Source organism: Capronia epimyces, assembly GCF_000585565.1.
Source record: "Capronia epimyces CBS 606.96 chromosome Unknown aczIQ-supercont1.3, whole genome shotgun sequence".
In the NCBI taxonomy this organism is placed as follows: Eukaryota; Fungi; Ascomycota; class Eurotiomycetes; order Chaetothyriales; family Herpotrichiellaceae; genus Capronia; species Capronia epimyces.
In genome coordinates this window covers 1,198,481-1,213,305 of record NW_006912906.1, presented here as the reverse complement: position 1 = coordinate 1,213,305, position 14,825 = coordinate 1,198,481, and the positions used below count along the sequence as shown (strand labels likewise).

Here is a 14,825-nt window from a genome sequence, read left to right as displayed (position 1 = left end):
GCTCCTTGCTCTGGTTTCCTGGAGTCCTAGCATCTGATTGACCAAGCAGATCAAATGCGACCGTCGCAAGCCCTGTTCAGGATGCATCAAAGTTGGCATAGAATGCGTGCATCCTGCCTCGAGCGAAAAACAGAGGTAAGCCGATAAGACGCACCACCCCACCCTCACTCCGTCGTGGATCCAAGCTGAGCCTTCTTGGACGATTGTCTTCACAAGACCCGTGCAGAGACGCCACGTCAGAGCCCTTGAGTCTCAGGTCGCTTCACTAGAATCCTTCATCCAAAAGGTGGCCTCGGCCGGTCATGTTGAGAGAGAGCAGATGCTATCGGCGTATGCATCAAGCTCAGTGCCTGACCGCAACCACTCCACGAGTCCTTTGGGTGCTCGAAGTCGATACGGCCAAATGCGGAACCTGACCAGCAGAAATGCCTCCCAATTTTACGGAGGAACCAGTCTCTTTCAGATGCACCTTTCGGACAACTGGACGGTCCCCCTCATCAGCGCCGACCAGCAGGCTGCCCAGATTGTCCCACCGCGAAAGATACTCCTGGCCTCGGATGAGCCAGGGGGGTCTGACTACGATCCTCACCATGAGGTTTGCCGTCACTTGGTCAAGACCTTCTTCCGACAATCCTACCAGTACAACATGTTTATCTATCGTGAATACTTTCTGCGCGACTATGACGCCGGCTTCGGTCGGTATTACTCTGATCTTCTCTTGTGCTCCATATGCGCCACCAGTGCACCATTATCCGAAGAGCCCGATTTATCCGCTCTGTCGAATCTGTTTGTCCGACGAGCCCATGCCCTTCTATATGCGACGCTGGAAAATCCCGATCTGACGACTTTGCAATCACTGATCCTGCTTGGCCACTTGGACATTGGCCAGGGCAAGGCATCCAAAGGCTGGCTTTTCTGTGGAATGGCATTTCGTCTGGCGCATGAGATGGGCTTGCACCTCGACCCCAGCAACTGGGCACAAACCTCCAAATCTCCGGTCGACAGAGAGATCTTGCGTCGGGTCTACTGGGCCGCCTTCACCGCGGACAAACAGCTGAGTCTTCATTTCGGACGGCCTCCCGCCCTCTATCCACATGAGTCGGATGTCCACAATGCCATGCGTATTCCCTATCCCGCTGAATGGGAGAGGCTGCTTGATACCTACATCTCGCCTGGGAGTTCGACGACTGCCTATGAGGATGGTATCGCGTTGGTTGCCTCACTAATTTACCAGATTGAACTGGCCAAGATCTTTCACAATCTCATTGTCAATATCTTCGAGAACAGGAGTCAAATCAGCACGGTTACTGCAATGACGGCCCACCAAATCCATGTGGACATGACGAACTGGCTCTCCAGGCTCCGGGAAAGCTACATTGGAACCAGTGGATGGTTGGACGAGTGCCTGCATGCGTTCTACACCTGCAGTACGTTTTCTCCTACCCCCGTTTCTCTTTCGTGCCCAATTTTCTTTCGACTAATACCTAAACCAAGTTTGCTCTTTCACACAGGAATGATAATCCTTCATCGTCCCCCACGAACTCTCTTCGGTGACCCCAAGATTGCCACGAGCGAAGACATCGAAATTTGCTACCAATCCTTAGAGGCCATCCTCTGCCTTTTGAGGAGCTACGCGCGCCATTATCGCTATGTCGACCTCCCTCTTGACGTGATGCATATCCTGTCAACCGCGGCAGCCACGGTCTTGATGAAGCGGTTTTTCAACAAGGCCTTGTGGACCGACGTCGAGATAGCCAAGCCGCTGTCTTTCCTTCTCGGCGCCATGGACGAGATCCAAGTCAAATGGCCGTACATGTTTGAGATTCGGGAGAGTATCACCAGATCCATCTCCGAACCACTGGTGGATCGTGATGTTGGGCAGGCTTGTGAGATCGGACCCCTGCGCAGTCCAGGATCCGCAGATGGGCCCCCTGCCGGTCATGATGATCAAAGTACCACGTCAGCTGGTGATCTGGGCCTTCTTATGACAAAAGACTTTTTGAGCGGTCATTTCGAATGGGACGAGTCGCTCCTGCCCTGAGAATGCACTACTTATGAATAACTAATAGTGTTGTTGTCATAACTCTGGTGCGGTTGCTCGTCGGATCTGAGTCTGCTTTGGGTGTGAACAGTACATGGCTAAAAGAGGCCACCGAAGTCAACCGACCCAGAGCGCAGCAGGAGTCACAGTCTTCTTTGCACTAGCCATTGAATGCCACACACTGTCAGGAATAGACTATTACGACGACAGAACCATAGGGCTACGTGAGATCGGGGTGTTGAAGGGTTAAGGCCACGCGTACAGGCGTAGAGGAGCCCAAAAGCGGCGTCCACGAATCGCAGTTTTATCACCCCCGACAACTTGAGGTACAGTACTCCCCTGCCGCTTTATGGTTGCAGCTGCGCCGTCAGGCACCGCACTCCGTTACTCCGTAAGTTTGTGAGATCCGAACATCTGCCTCCAACCAATCCTTCCCTCCTCGCGGTCATCCTTGAGCCCTGCGCTGCTACAAGCCTGGCCATTCATAAGGGTCCTCCACCTTGCCCGTCATGCAGCTCCTGGGAAGAGACTTTCCCCCTTGCTGGGATGTCTGCCGTGCCCCTCACGCTCCTACCTCCGAGACGAAGAGGTCAGAAGTGGCTACGATCGAGGCGTTCTCTTGACGAAGCACCAAGTCAATCTCCTCTGAGATTCAGGACAATTCGATTGAGTCGACCACAGAATTGTTACCCGCATTCGAACGGCGTGAAACTTTCCCATCGAACAGTGTTTAAGTGGAAAGACAAACCAGCCGCAGCCGTCGGCCAAGTCCTCCGTTACGATCGAGTGCATGATAGGGTTGTCTGCGCATCGGCAAATGCAGTCAGATCTGTTACACGAGCACAATCTCGTATTATCGTTTGCTGCAAGTGCTGGCGATCCCTGATATCAGGACTTTGGGGCCGAAAAGAGGCCAGACCCGAAGGTCCGTTGCTGACAGCGGGCAAACCGACAGGCTCGGCCCAATGGGACCTCAACCTCCATCCTGACCACCCGCCCTTACGACATTTTCAATACATCAGAGTATATCTGTGGACCTTTGACTCGCGCCATCGTCTTTTCGGTGGTGAACCGATCCGTAGGCTTTCTCCAGATGCCGTCCAGGTCTACTATGCTCCTATCTCAAACTCTTTTCGACGATTCTGGGCGCCGTATGCTACACAGGACAATCAAAAGAAACCATGCGGCAAGGCAAAGGAATTCGAACCCGGGGTTCTTACTACACATTGCTTTCCCGCTCTTGCCATGAACGGTAGGCCTCATGAGAGCTGAGCTCCCTTGCACAAAAAACGCCTTGTTCCTGCTTGACAGGACCGATCTCCACTCTCCACCTTTTTTTAGTTGACGGCGGGGAAAGAGGGATGGGAGTTCCTGCCTTGGTCGAGTCCTTGCAAAGTGCCTGTCGTCCCAACTCCGCTTTCTACTCATTGGGTGATCTTGCATCGAGGGCCATTCTGCTCTGTTAGTTGACAAGTCGTGCATGGATTGCTTGTGGTAAAAATATTGTACGATGCATCCGAAGTGGCGACCTCCCATCCGAACTCCTAACAGATAAGCACAGAATGGACCAGGATCTCTGTGCCGCATGCTGCCGCCGCGAGTTATATTACTGCCAGAGTTGACATCTCTAAACGTGGCAGACGTCCATCTTTTTCAAATCATCTGTGCACAGGAATCTGCGAGTTCGAACATGCTGGCGTCGACAGATCATGCTCTGCTGGCCACCAGCCTTGTGCTGGCGGTCGGGACCATCGTCTCTGTGTTGGTCCAGCTCGAGAGACAGTACAAGACAGTCGGTTGGTTGAATGCAAGTAAATGTGAGTGTTTGATGTGCCTCAGCAAAGCTACAATGAATTGACCTCCTTTAGGGTTTCTGATCATCAGTGCCGTGCGTCGCAGCTCCTCGTTGAACCGATTGCAAACATTCCTGATCCCTCTACGCAGTTCTTTTCCTTGGTCATGACGAGCATTGTGTGTGCTGGTAAGACTCCAATCCCGCCTTCTAGAGCCCAAGTGTGATTGACCAATTTCAGCGGCTGCCAAAGGCCTCGGGGCGTCGATATCTCTGGCTGAATTCGAGGGCAGAGAATCTCTTCAGAAGGTATTTCAGATGAATTCCACCTGTGCCAGGGATTTGCTGACTTGGAATGCAGCTTCTCGTCGCCGCCTTCCCGCCCTACTTCCTGTGCAACATGTTCGTCAAGCACGCCTGGCTGACCTTTTACTATGGCCTTGCACGGACCCGAGCGCAGACTTGGTTCATACACTTGATGCAAATCATAGCCGCCGGCTTCGGCATCAGCTCTGTGTTGGTGATATTGATGCAGTGCATCCCTCTCAGGGTCATCTGGCTGCGAGGCGTGACGCCACCCCCTACCGAACATGCACCCAGGTGCATCAACTTGATCGCCTTCTTCTACGCAAATGCGATCATCATGATTGTTACCGACGTCGTCATGTACCTCTTGCCGATGGTACTGCTACGCAACGTTGACATGCTGAAACCGCACCGCTGGGGGGTCTATGCCTTGTTCGCAATCGGTGGACTGTATGTGTTTGACAACTGCTGCCCAGAGATTACATTTCCCGTCTTACCTTACTAATGCTTTCTGTGCACAGTGTTGTCGTAGCGAGTATCATGCGCCTAGTCGCGATCGTCCACGTGGACAGAGACGGCATACGCAATGGCAGCAATGTCTCAGGTACAGGCCAGCATGCCCCGTTCACGCACCAACAAGCAAGCCTTGTCCCCCTTGCCGAAAGAAACTGACTGATGACTGACATTTCCTTCCACGCGTAGAAAACTATGCTCTAGTCTACCTGTGGGCTGCGGTTGAAAACCACCTCGGCATCTGTGCCGCCTGTGCGGGCGCCATCAAGCAGAAATCCATCTCCGTCTTCCACCGGGTCAAACGGTCCTATAGCAGCCTCAAGTCCAAATCATATAGGTCGTCACACGCGCCATCGTCTCCCTTGGCTCAGGCTCAGAGTTTTGAAGACCGTGTTCTGTACGAGCGCACCGACAGTCTGCCAGAATCGCCCTCGGGTCTTGACAAGAAGAGTCCACAGCCGATGTTCGAGATGCATACAGTTCCCGGTTCACCGACCAAAACCACCGAGTATGAGCTATCTACACCATACAAGCATGCTGTGTGATCCAGAGCTGTGGTTTGGGTTTACAACGACACGACCACCCACCCACCTAAAAGTATTTTCTGGGCGAAGTAGATGACTAGTTCAACAAGGACATGTAGACATGATGACCAAGGACGGATAATGGGAACCGATATGTGTCAGGAGCTTTCTGTAGTTGTTGCTAATCATCGTTCCTGTGTACTAGTACCGTGCTCAAAGGGATGATATGAAACATTGTACTGCGTACTCCGTGTCCGTATCCATATCTCGTTGACGAAAGTTCCTTCTCCTATGCGGCATTTCAGTCAAAGGGCTGGTAGGTATACTCTACGGCCTCCCTAGAGTAGAGGTTCTATTTCATTGGTTGCCGGCTTATAACCTGGCATTTATTTTAGCACCCACACCCACCCCTAGCATCTTGTTCTTGCATTGTGCCTCAGGCTCTGCTGCGGTCCTCCCTCGACCTGCATGGGTTGAACAGGGCGGAGATTGGCTTGCTGGCCCAGTGGCCTGGACGGCAAATCAGCCTACTCCGTACTCTGTACGATACTGTTCATCAAAATTGGCAGTGGCAGTGGCAGTGGCAGTAGCAGGAATTGCGCTAGGTAGAGTTCAAGCCAATACGTGATACGATACGTGATCGCATCCAGTGTCCGTGGTCGCACGAATTGAAGTGTCTAAGTGGCAGTGGCAGGATCGTACGTAGCTCGCCTCGAAGGGGAGAAGAGACCAGGGGACGAGCGACGGACGACTAGTGAGTGAAACCAAACGACAAAGTACTGTCTCAACCCTGGAATTATGAATGGCCTTTCTTTCATGGTTCCTCTGTTTCGTCATGTCGGCTATCGATAGCAAATCATCCACCCATTTGGTTTACAATGTTCCAACTCCAGTATGCAATGCACTGCAAAGCAAAAGCTTTTGATCCGAAACTCCTCGCTGAGAATCACTTGCCTCCAATCAAAAGACCCATCGATAACTGGCATACCGACCGGCAGTCTCACTCTTTCGAATGATCTTGACCACGTTTCCTCTCTTCAGTCCCAGATACTTGGCGACAGGATCATTGAACTGGATGCGCGGAAGCTGGGTTTCTTTCAATCGGTATCTGTCTAGCAAGACCTTCTTCTCTTCCGCACTAAGGAGGACGTGTTTGGGAACCAACTCGTGTCTTGTAATGTTGACGAGGAGATCCTGCTCCTGGAACCATTCTGCAGAGATGCCTCGCTCGGTCAGGGGCTCGAAGGCGCGAAGGGCAGCGGCAGTAACGGGCCCGATGGTAATGAAGATGCCGGTGGTGAACTTGTTTGCATCGAGATGTTGTGCAAACGCTCGCAAGTGTTTGATCCCGATTGTGGTTTCCGGGCTGAACTCAACCCAGATAGTGCCCGCCGTGGTTTGCGGAGTTGGATTGGACTTGGTCGGCCGGGGAGTGTCGCGCTTGATCATCTCTTCCGTAGGCACGGCTTGTAGTTTCATGAGTCGCCTCCTGTTTGACCATGATTGTTAGCCCAGTCGCGCCGTGCTGTGTGTTCCGCCGCGCAAAGAAAAAAAAGACAACTCACTCCGCATGGCCAGTCTGAGGATCTCCAAACTTCCTCTGGAAGTCGTCTCGAGTGATGGTGAGTTCGTTCTGCGCGATCGCGTATCCCTAGCCAAATCAGTCAACATGACTGTCTCCAGTCTGGAGAACGGTTTGGTCGCATACCCTGTCCACCAGCATCTCGAGGACCGTCCGCCACGTCCTCCATAGTCTGGTCACTTCCTTCTCCGCTTCCACGGACAGTTTTGGCCGATCGTCGAAATCCATTCTGGCACCGTCCACACGCAGTCGCAGTAGAGGGCTCTGGTTGAAGCGGGGATGCTCTCGTTCTCGTTCTCGCGGTCAAGAATGAATGGTCAAAGGAAACACTGGCTGGTAGGAGGCAGGTCCTCAGACTTGAACTTGAAGCGCAGGCAAAAGTTTCTGGGCTTGGCAGGAATGCGGCTCGAAAAGACGGCTGCCACTGGCTGCCACTGGCTGCGCATCTCCATTCTCCACACACCAACACCAACCCGCCGGGCATTAATACTGTTGATGCTAATGCGAATAGTACGGGACACTACACTAAGGGACGTTTAAATAAATAATATTGCCCCGATGAAACTAAGTTCTCGAGAGAGACTGAACCCTCACCACTTCACGTCCTGACTCCGGTCTGTCACTGTTGGACTCATTCTGCGTCCACGCTCCACGCCTCCCGTCTGTTCGTCTCTTACCGCCATGCTGTTCTAGCATGGACTAAATCAGTATAAAAATACACTCCTGCAATCCCGCTATCTCGACCTGTCCTCCGGTAACTCAACCGTGGTCTCTCGGAACGACACCAACTTCCTCTCACCATGGCCGACACTGAAAGTTCCCCTGCCGCTGATGGCGTACACAAGACTCGACCAGAGAAGCCAGATGAAGCCGCATACAAGGCGGCCCTAGCACAGGCCGAGAAGGAACATGAAGCCGCGCAGGCCAAATTTGTATGTCTCCTGTCCCCTTTCCTGACAACTATGTGTAACGACTAACTGTCCCAGAACGCCAGTCGCACCAAGCTCGACAGTGCTCGACCTGGAAAATCCACCCCTGCCAACGACCGGTTCAAAGAGCTCGTGGACGACCAAAAGGCCATCCGCCAGAAGCAACAGGAGAATAAGGCGGCCAAGGCAGGACAACAAGACAAGTTCAACCAGAACGACGCCTTGATCAAGAAGCTCATTGCCGAACAAAAAGATGCCCGCACCCGGGCCGGTTTCAAGAACGCCGAGGAAATCGACGCCAAGATCGCGAGCCTCATGAAACAGGTGGATTCTGGTAGCATGAAGCTGGTAGACGAGAAGAAGGCGTTGGCCGAAGTCTCGTCTCTACGTCGTCAAAAGAAAGGGTTCACTGCGCTCGACGATCTGCAGAAGAAGATCGACGAGAAGAAGGCCGAAAACGCCGAGCTCAAGAAATCGTTCGACAGTCCCGAGGCACGCGCATTGGCGCAAAAGTACGAGGAGAACCAAAAGGAACTCGACCAGATCAAGGCTGCCCGGGATGACACCAACAAGAACTTGGACGCCTTGAAAGCGGAGCGAGAAAAGCTGTACCAGGAACAACAAGCCACGTATGCCGCGATCAAGAAGATCAAGGACGACTACTATGGTCAGAAGAAGGCCTACAAGGAATACGAAGATCAACTTTACCAGCAACGTCGTGAGCGCCAGAAGGCGGAGCGGGACGCCTACGAGAAGGAGAAGCGTCGCCGCATCGCCGAGCAGAAGCTCGAGGAAGCCAGCGAGCCTGCTTTCCTGGACGAAATCCGTACCGCCGAAGGTCTCATCCGTCACTTCGATCCCTCGTATAGCTCGGGCGACAGCGAAAAGGGACCCAACCAATTTGCAGCCACGGCGCAACGCACCGTGGACGAATCGGGCTTCAAGGGCATGAAAGTGGTCAAGAAGGAGGACGAGCCTTTCTTCGTGGGGAGCGGAGGCAAGAAAAAGGGAAAGGGCAAGAAAGGTCCTGCTTCGACCGCCGACTCTGGGAAACTCAACATGAACATTGGTATCATTGAAGAGCTGGCCAAAGTCGGAATTGACCCACCGAGCACTCAAGCGGATGTCCCTAGCATTCTCGAGAAACTGAAGGCCAAGGTGGACTCCTGGAAGAAGGATCAAGGGGCTCAAACTGAAAAGGTAAGCACAACTCGAGTGGCATGTCGGCAATGACTTGAAAGAAACCCGTACTGACAATGCTTGACAGAACATTGAAAAGGCCAAAAAGGAGATTGAGAAGCTAGAGCAGGAAGCTGCCGAGTCATCCAACACTTCTCCTCCATCCAAGAACGGCGGTAGAGGTGGCCGTACGGACCGTGCGAAGAAGATTGCACTGAAGAATTCCGGGGTCAACGGGGATGTCTCTGCTGAAGCCGAAGAAGCGCAGGAGAAGGATGCTGTTGCCGATGTGACCAAGGAATTGAAGGAGGCCAAGATCGAGGACAAGGAGAATGAAGCGGTTGCCACGGCATAAAGATGGCCATCATCTCAGACATACAGCAGAGTGACAGAGTGATTGCAGCGAGTGAGTCACATTGTGCAGGTGTGGTACCATGTTGGCCCGCTTGTCGTTTCGTTCTTCGGAGTATATAGCTATCTCATAGCCTTCTCAGAACGACCCATCGATCTGGGAATCTGGGAGGCTTCGGCTGAGGAAAAATGACCAAAAGCTTGACCTTGATTCGATATGTATGGGACGGAAGGTATCTTTATGGAGCACACATTCAGACCGTCTACAGGGCCCATCCCAGTATAACTTCCCTAGTACCGGAATCACTTTATCCAGTGCACTCCAGCATCAATCGAGCTTCCCGGTCCATTCTTCCATCCCGCGCAGGCAAAGGCGCCGCGATGCCGACCTCCTCACCCTTGTTTGTCTCGTTCGCATCATAAATCATTTGATCACGTGTATTAGTGTTTTCACGTGATATAATTCGTCTAAAGTAGTACTAGTGCGCCAAGTCGTCTACCTGCGCCTTCATGGTGTCTCTTTCTGATCTCCATCGCTTTTAAAGCAACTATCTCATTAATTCCCCGTGTAATAGCATGAAAGGGTTCACTTTCGATCACACACCTCGCTCCACCTCGCCCCGCAATTCTATGCTCGCCACCCGCATCCGCTTAGGTGAGGAGGTTACCTACGAAGAGGCCAAAACAAGGGAGACAAATATCCTCCACCAACTTACCTACCCTGACCGTGTTCAACGTTTCTACAGCTTTATATTCCGACATCAGAGCTTCAAGCTTCATCCAGGAACGAGTTGCACACCATCTTGGCCTCCATTCTCCATCACGATGTAGGGTCGCCAGCCATGAAGAATGAATGCAAGGAGCCCTCAATCTATGTGTTCCCGTGATAGTCGATGGTTCGAAGCGGGTTTTGATGCGGTTTCATTCCCTTATCGGATAGGCGAAGGCACTTTCTGCTCTGGAAATAGTGACGAAAAGGTCAAACACAAGGCAGAGTATGACGAGAACTTACGAGAAGCATTCGAAATATCGCAATAGCCGCGGATTCATATCTAATTGCATTGATTCCTCGTGAACAGCCTCACCAGTGAGAAATTATTGAGCCGTGCCTCGGAAACAAGGCTCGCATGAAGATTTGAGACCATGACTTCTTTTTGGTCTTCAACAATCTGCCTTCCTTCCTTCGGGTCATCGAGGCAGCATTTAGTTCGATTATTCCGGTTAGTCGCGGTGTCGGGCGCAATGCCTCCCCATGTCAACCTTTCACATTGACCCTTTCCAGTAACCACTGCCATGAGAGCACCTAATCGCTCAGAGGAAGAAAGAGGGAGCCCCTAATAAGAGGTACGATCGCTATAAGTAGTACTCTACTAGTACTAGTACTATTAGACAGGATTAACTAAATCGCCCTAGTACTAGTTCTATAGAAGAATACGGAGTACTTCTCTTTTTCTTTTCTCAAGTTTACTATCCTCCCTCTCCCCCTCTCCCTCCGAGTCAGTCCTTATATTATTCTGATATTAATTTGATATATCACTCTAATTAGACATATGGAGCATTCAGGGCATTCGAGATCATAGTCAAGTAAGTGAGTGAGTTTGGCCCCGGAACGTAAAGAAGCGACATCGACTTCTTCAGCCGCCGTGGTTGCGGATGCGGACTGGATTCAACGAAAGACACTCCCAATAAGCCTAAGGGCGCCTTGTACGCCAACAAGCGAGCGACCAAAAGAATGCATGAGTCATGGACCATCAGTCTACCTACTACCTATTTGGCCCCGGCCCCGGCCCCTTTGCGTCTTGCTTTGCTTGTATTGGCTGCCTGGCTCATGATCTGCCTCTCCAGAGGGGACAGCTTATCGATGGCCTCCTGAGCGGCGAGAAGCTCTTTCAACTCTTGCTTGTACTGCTCTGTCTGGTCCCCCGACGGCACCGTCCCTTTCGCAAGGCCGATCATGATCGTCCCGCTCTCCGGTCGGTCTACCCATGTCGGAACATTCTCCAGCGACTTGCGGTTGTGCTGGTAGTAGCTGAGGATGGAGGCGAAGCTCTCGCGCGCCTTTTGGTCTTTTCCTTTCTCGCTCAGGAGACTGGATTGGTTTTCCTTTATCGCTCATGAGACTGAACTTGGCTCGAGCAGTCAGCAGCTTGCTCTAGGGAATTCGTCCCTGATCTTACCTTGAAAGTTATGTGTTTGTCACGTTCGAGAACTGGGGGAAGAGAAATGGCTGTCTGTCGCCGTTGAGGGCTGGTGTAGGGAGGACTGGAGAGTTAGGGAGGCCTTTCACAGGGACGGAGATGCAAACTGAGTGAGTTGAGGAGAACGTACGAGTACGCAAATATAACAGGCAGCCGCCACTGTTTCCGCCATCGTCGTATTACTTTGGGCAGAAATCCATCACATGTAAACTTGAAAGCGCTTGCGATTGCGGGGTATGCACACCCCTGATAAATTGGGAATGCAACCAGCAGGAAGCCGTGACGTAGTCCCTGTGATCCTGAAACGCCTCATCTGTGTGCCCCAAGTTTCTTTCAGGGATCGAGAAGAACCTGATTGACTTTTCTAAACAACGAAAGCTTCTCTCCGGCAGTCACACGGGCGCATCAGAGGTCCACCAAGTTGTCCACACTATAGTGTGTCTCTAGAGGTCCTTCCGCAATATGTTCCACCTTAGCACGGACGAACTCATCCAGACTCCGTCTCTCCTCCTCGTTCAGCAGTTGAATCCGATCCTCAATCGATGTAAAAGGTCCGTGGTACATCTCGTCGAGAAATGCCCAGTATATTTCGTCGAACATGGAGCTATACCTCGCCGCGAGACAGACCCAGAACAGCCCAGTATCAAGGGACCGTTCCATCCGCTCGGACAGACGTTGCGAGTCTGCTAGTGTGCCATTCTCTTCCTTGGCTGCCTCATCTTCACATTCGCGGAGAACGTCGAGAAAGAGACGAAGGCGTGGCACAAACCGCTCCACAAACTCATCGAGGTTAGACTCCCAATCCTCTGGGCTCCGGAGCAAAAGCCACCAGGGCGCCACGGACGCAAACTCGGCGGGAGCCACATACGCGGATTCCCAATCGACGACACCCGTAATGTGAAGACTCTGTAGATCAACCAGGACGTTGGACGGTCGGAAGTCATCGCAATACAAACGAAAAGGGCCGTGGCGATGCTCCGTCGAGACGTTCTGCGCAATTTTCCGAAATAAGCACCGGGCCACATATTTCTTTCGGCAGTCATCTTGATCGGTGATTGCATCGTTCCGCTGGAGCTCGAGCTGAGAGAAGTGCTGATTGGCAAGGGATGTGAAGTAGTCGTTCGCAGAGTCGAAAGCGTGTGTAGGAAATGCGTGGGGTGGGAGGTTTGCCGAAGTGGCCAGTTCGTTCATATTGTAAGTCAGAGGCCTTTTGGTAACTATAAAACCCTCTCCGTCGTATTCCAGTGCTCCAATCCGCTGGAACTCTTGCTTTGATAGCTGGAGGTGCAGCTCAGCCATTTCCCGATAGGCTCTTCTCAAGGCTCGATCACTGATCTGTGGATTCAGAACCGGCCGACCAGTTTGGAGCGGATCCTTGAGCAACGTGGCCAATGATTCTCCCTCGACGAAAGACATGACAATGTACGGCCCTGCCCAACACGTCCCAGCTCCCAGAACTTCGGGAACCGGGATCGAAGTGTATTGACGCAAGTACTTCATGACGGCAACCTCGTTGTCAACTTTCTCTTTGCGGTAGATAGTCCTCCCCAGAGCGGCGAATCGAACGATGGCATGGAATCCGTCGTCGTACTTGACTCTGTAGCAGATATTGAAAGACCCATTCTTCCAATGGCACGCTGCTATCGGTCTCCCGGCCCGATGTGTGGCCGCCAGATGCATGACCAGATGCTCCGGTGACTTTCGCAGAAGAGCCTGCACCCAAATCGTGAAGTTCTTCTCCTGTTTTTCTTCGGCCACATGATCGAATAGCATAGCTAGGACTTGCGCAAAACCGAAATCAAGGCCGGGGACGGCTGTTAGGCGGTGTGGTGGAATTGGATACAAGGCTTGCACGAGGTGAAGATGTAAAGGGGCTTGAGGAGAAACAGGGGCAAGATGAAACGTCAGATGACGTTGGTGCCACTGGGCTCCTCCCACAGCACGAAATACCTCAGATTCGACAACAATAAAATAAAGTATTGTCAGAGTATAAGGACGACAAGAGAGAGGAAGAGAGGATAGTGGACTGAAGGAAAGAGAAGTATTATTCTAGAGAACTAGTACTGGTAGAGTATCCTTGTAGGGATCATCCCTCTGGTTATGGCCGAAACGGGCTCCGATGCAAAGTTACTATAAGGCTGGGTGCGTGCAACTAGAGCCCCAACGAGAGCGCAGCAAGAGCAGGCCGTAGGTGAAGGGGAGTAGAAGAGACCACTGGATAGAGGGCTAAGGGGCTAGAAAGAGAGGAAGGGTGTAGAAGAGAGTAGAATGACAAATCGACTAAACAGTCGTTAGCGCGGGAGTAAAGCGGCGGGGGATGAGGTAGCTAAATCGGAGCGAGGACGATGGTGACGACAGTCTAGAGATTACATATATATGTACGGAGTACACACACATATATATATATATCTACACATATACTCTGTACATATCAACCCATCAACAACCATGGCATCCGTCTTCCGCCCCGGGGCTCTCGCCTTGATCACAGGCTCGGCGTCCGGCGTCGGGTTCGCATTCGCACAGCACTGCCGACGACAAGGGATGCACGTGGCGCTGGTCGACAACAACGGCGGACTTCTCGAGAAAGCCAAAGCGGCACTGCAGTCGGTGCCGGTGGGCAGCGGCCAAACAGCTGGAGCGCAACCTCAAACGCTGACATACCAACTCGACGTATCCGACCTGTCCGCCTGGGCTGGGGTCAAGGCCGACCTGAGCCGACAGTTCGCGACGATTGAATTCCTCATGCTGAACGCCGGCATGAGCGCGAAGCCGACGGGGCCGACCGGCTCGCCGTGGGAGGACGCGGGGTATTTCCAAAAGACGCTGGCGACGAATTTCTTCGGCGTGGTGCACGGGCTGGCGACGTTCCTGCCGCTGGTGCAGCAGTCTTCCGGGGGGCCGGCGGCCGTGGTGCTGACGGGCAGCAAGCAGGGCATCACCAACCCGCCGGGCAATCCGGCGTACAACGCCAGCAAGGCGGCGGTCAAGAGCGTGGCGGAGCAGTTGGCGCACGATTTGCGGACGTCGACGCCACACGTCTCGGTTCATCTGCTCGTGCCGGGCTGGACGTTCACAGGCCTCAGCGGAAACCAGGGCCCCGTGCCGGACGACGAGGCTCGCGCCAAGAAGCCCCGCGGCGCCTGGCTGCCCAGCCAGGTGGCCGAGTATGGCGTGGCGAAGATCCGCAAAGGGAAGTTCTACATCATCTGTCCGGACACCGATGTCGACGAGGCCCTCGACCAGGCCCGTATGGCGTGGGCCGCTGGCGATGTCATTGAGGGAAGAAGTGCGTTGAGTCGTTGGGACGATGCCGTCAAGGATGAAGCGGCGGCTTGGATTGCCGCTGATGCTGAGAAGAGGAGGGGGAAGTCGGACTGAGTGACTGAGTGACTGATTGACTATCTGGC

The 14,825-nt window shown here is 52.9% G+C and overlaps 7 protein-coding genes across 7 annotated transcripts; 4 read left to right on the top strand and 3 right to left on the bottom strand.

Annotated features, from left to right (window-relative positions):
- Positions 1–403: 403 nt before the first annotated feature.
- On the top strand, positions 404–2,041 carry A1O3_03697 (uncharacterized protein; the record flags this gene model as incomplete). Its single annotated transcript, XM_007733832.1, has 2 exons — positions 404–1,427; positions 1,512–2,041. The coding sequence occupies 2 exons, from the start codon at positions 404–406 to the stop codon at positions 2,039–2,041; spliced, it is 1,554 nt and encodes a 517-aa protein (XP_007732022.1).
- A 1,690-nt stretch (positions 2,042–3,731) lies between these two features.
- A1O3_03696 (uncharacterized protein) lies at positions 3,732–5,197 on the top strand (the record flags this gene model as incomplete). Its single annotated transcript, XM_007733831.1, has 7 exons — positions 3,732–3,858; positions 3,910–3,929; positions 3,986–4,022; positions 4,075–4,142; positions 4,195–4,589; positions 4,661–4,743; positions 4,842–5,197. 7 exons carry the CDS (start codon positions 3,732–3,734, stop codon positions 5,195–5,197), a joined length of 1,086 nt encoding a protein of 361 aa, XP_007732021.1.
- Positions 5,198–6,136: 939 nt separating this feature from the next.
- Positions 6,137–6,986, bottom strand: A1O3_03695 (DNA-directed RNA polymerase I, II, and III subunit RPABC1; the record flags this gene model as incomplete). The annotated part of the gene is made up of 3 exons (XM_007733830.1): positions 6,137–6,665; positions 6,742–6,827; positions 6,885–6,986. The coding sequence occupies 3 exons, from the start codon at positions 6,984–6,986 to the stop codon at positions 6,137–6,139; spliced, it is 717 nt and encodes a 238-aa protein (XP_007732020.1).
- A 572-nt stretch (positions 6,987–7,558) lies between these two features.
- Positions 7,559–9,221, top strand: A1O3_03694 (uncharacterized protein; the record flags this gene model as incomplete). The annotated part of the gene is made up of 3 exons (XM_007733829.1): positions 7,559–7,690; positions 7,745–8,887; positions 8,955–9,221. 3 exons carry the CDS (start codon positions 7,559–7,561, stop codon positions 9,219–9,221), a joined length of 1,542 nt encoding a protein of 513 aa, XP_007732019.1.
- A 1,763-nt stretch (positions 9,222–10,984) lies between these two features.
- A1O3_03693 (uncharacterized protein) lies at positions 10,985–11,587 on the bottom strand (the record flags this gene model as incomplete). Its single annotated transcript, XM_007733828.1, has 2 exons — positions 10,985–11,320; positions 11,546–11,587. The coding sequence occupies 2 exons, from the start codon at positions 11,585–11,587 to the stop codon at positions 10,985–10,987; spliced, it is 378 nt and encodes a 125-aa protein (XP_007732018.1).
- A 233-nt stretch (positions 11,588–11,820) lies between these two features.
- Positions 11,821–13,188, bottom strand: A1O3_03692 (uncharacterized protein; the record flags this gene model as incomplete). The annotated part of the gene is made up of 1 exon (XM_007733827.1): positions 11,821–13,188. One exon carries the CDS (start codon positions 13,186–13,188, stop codon positions 11,821–11,823), a length of 1,368 nt encoding a protein of 455 aa, XP_007732017.1.
- A 675-nt stretch (positions 13,189–13,863) lies between these two features.
- A1O3_03691 (uncharacterized protein) lies at positions 13,864–14,796 on the top strand (the record flags this gene model as incomplete). Its single annotated transcript, XM_007733826.1, has 1 exon — positions 13,864–14,796. The coding sequence occupies one exon, from the start codon at positions 13,864–13,866 to the stop codon at positions 14,794–14,796; it is 933 nt and encodes a 310-aa protein (XP_007732016.1).
- Between the last annotated feature and the right edge of the window lie 29 nt (positions 14,797–14,825).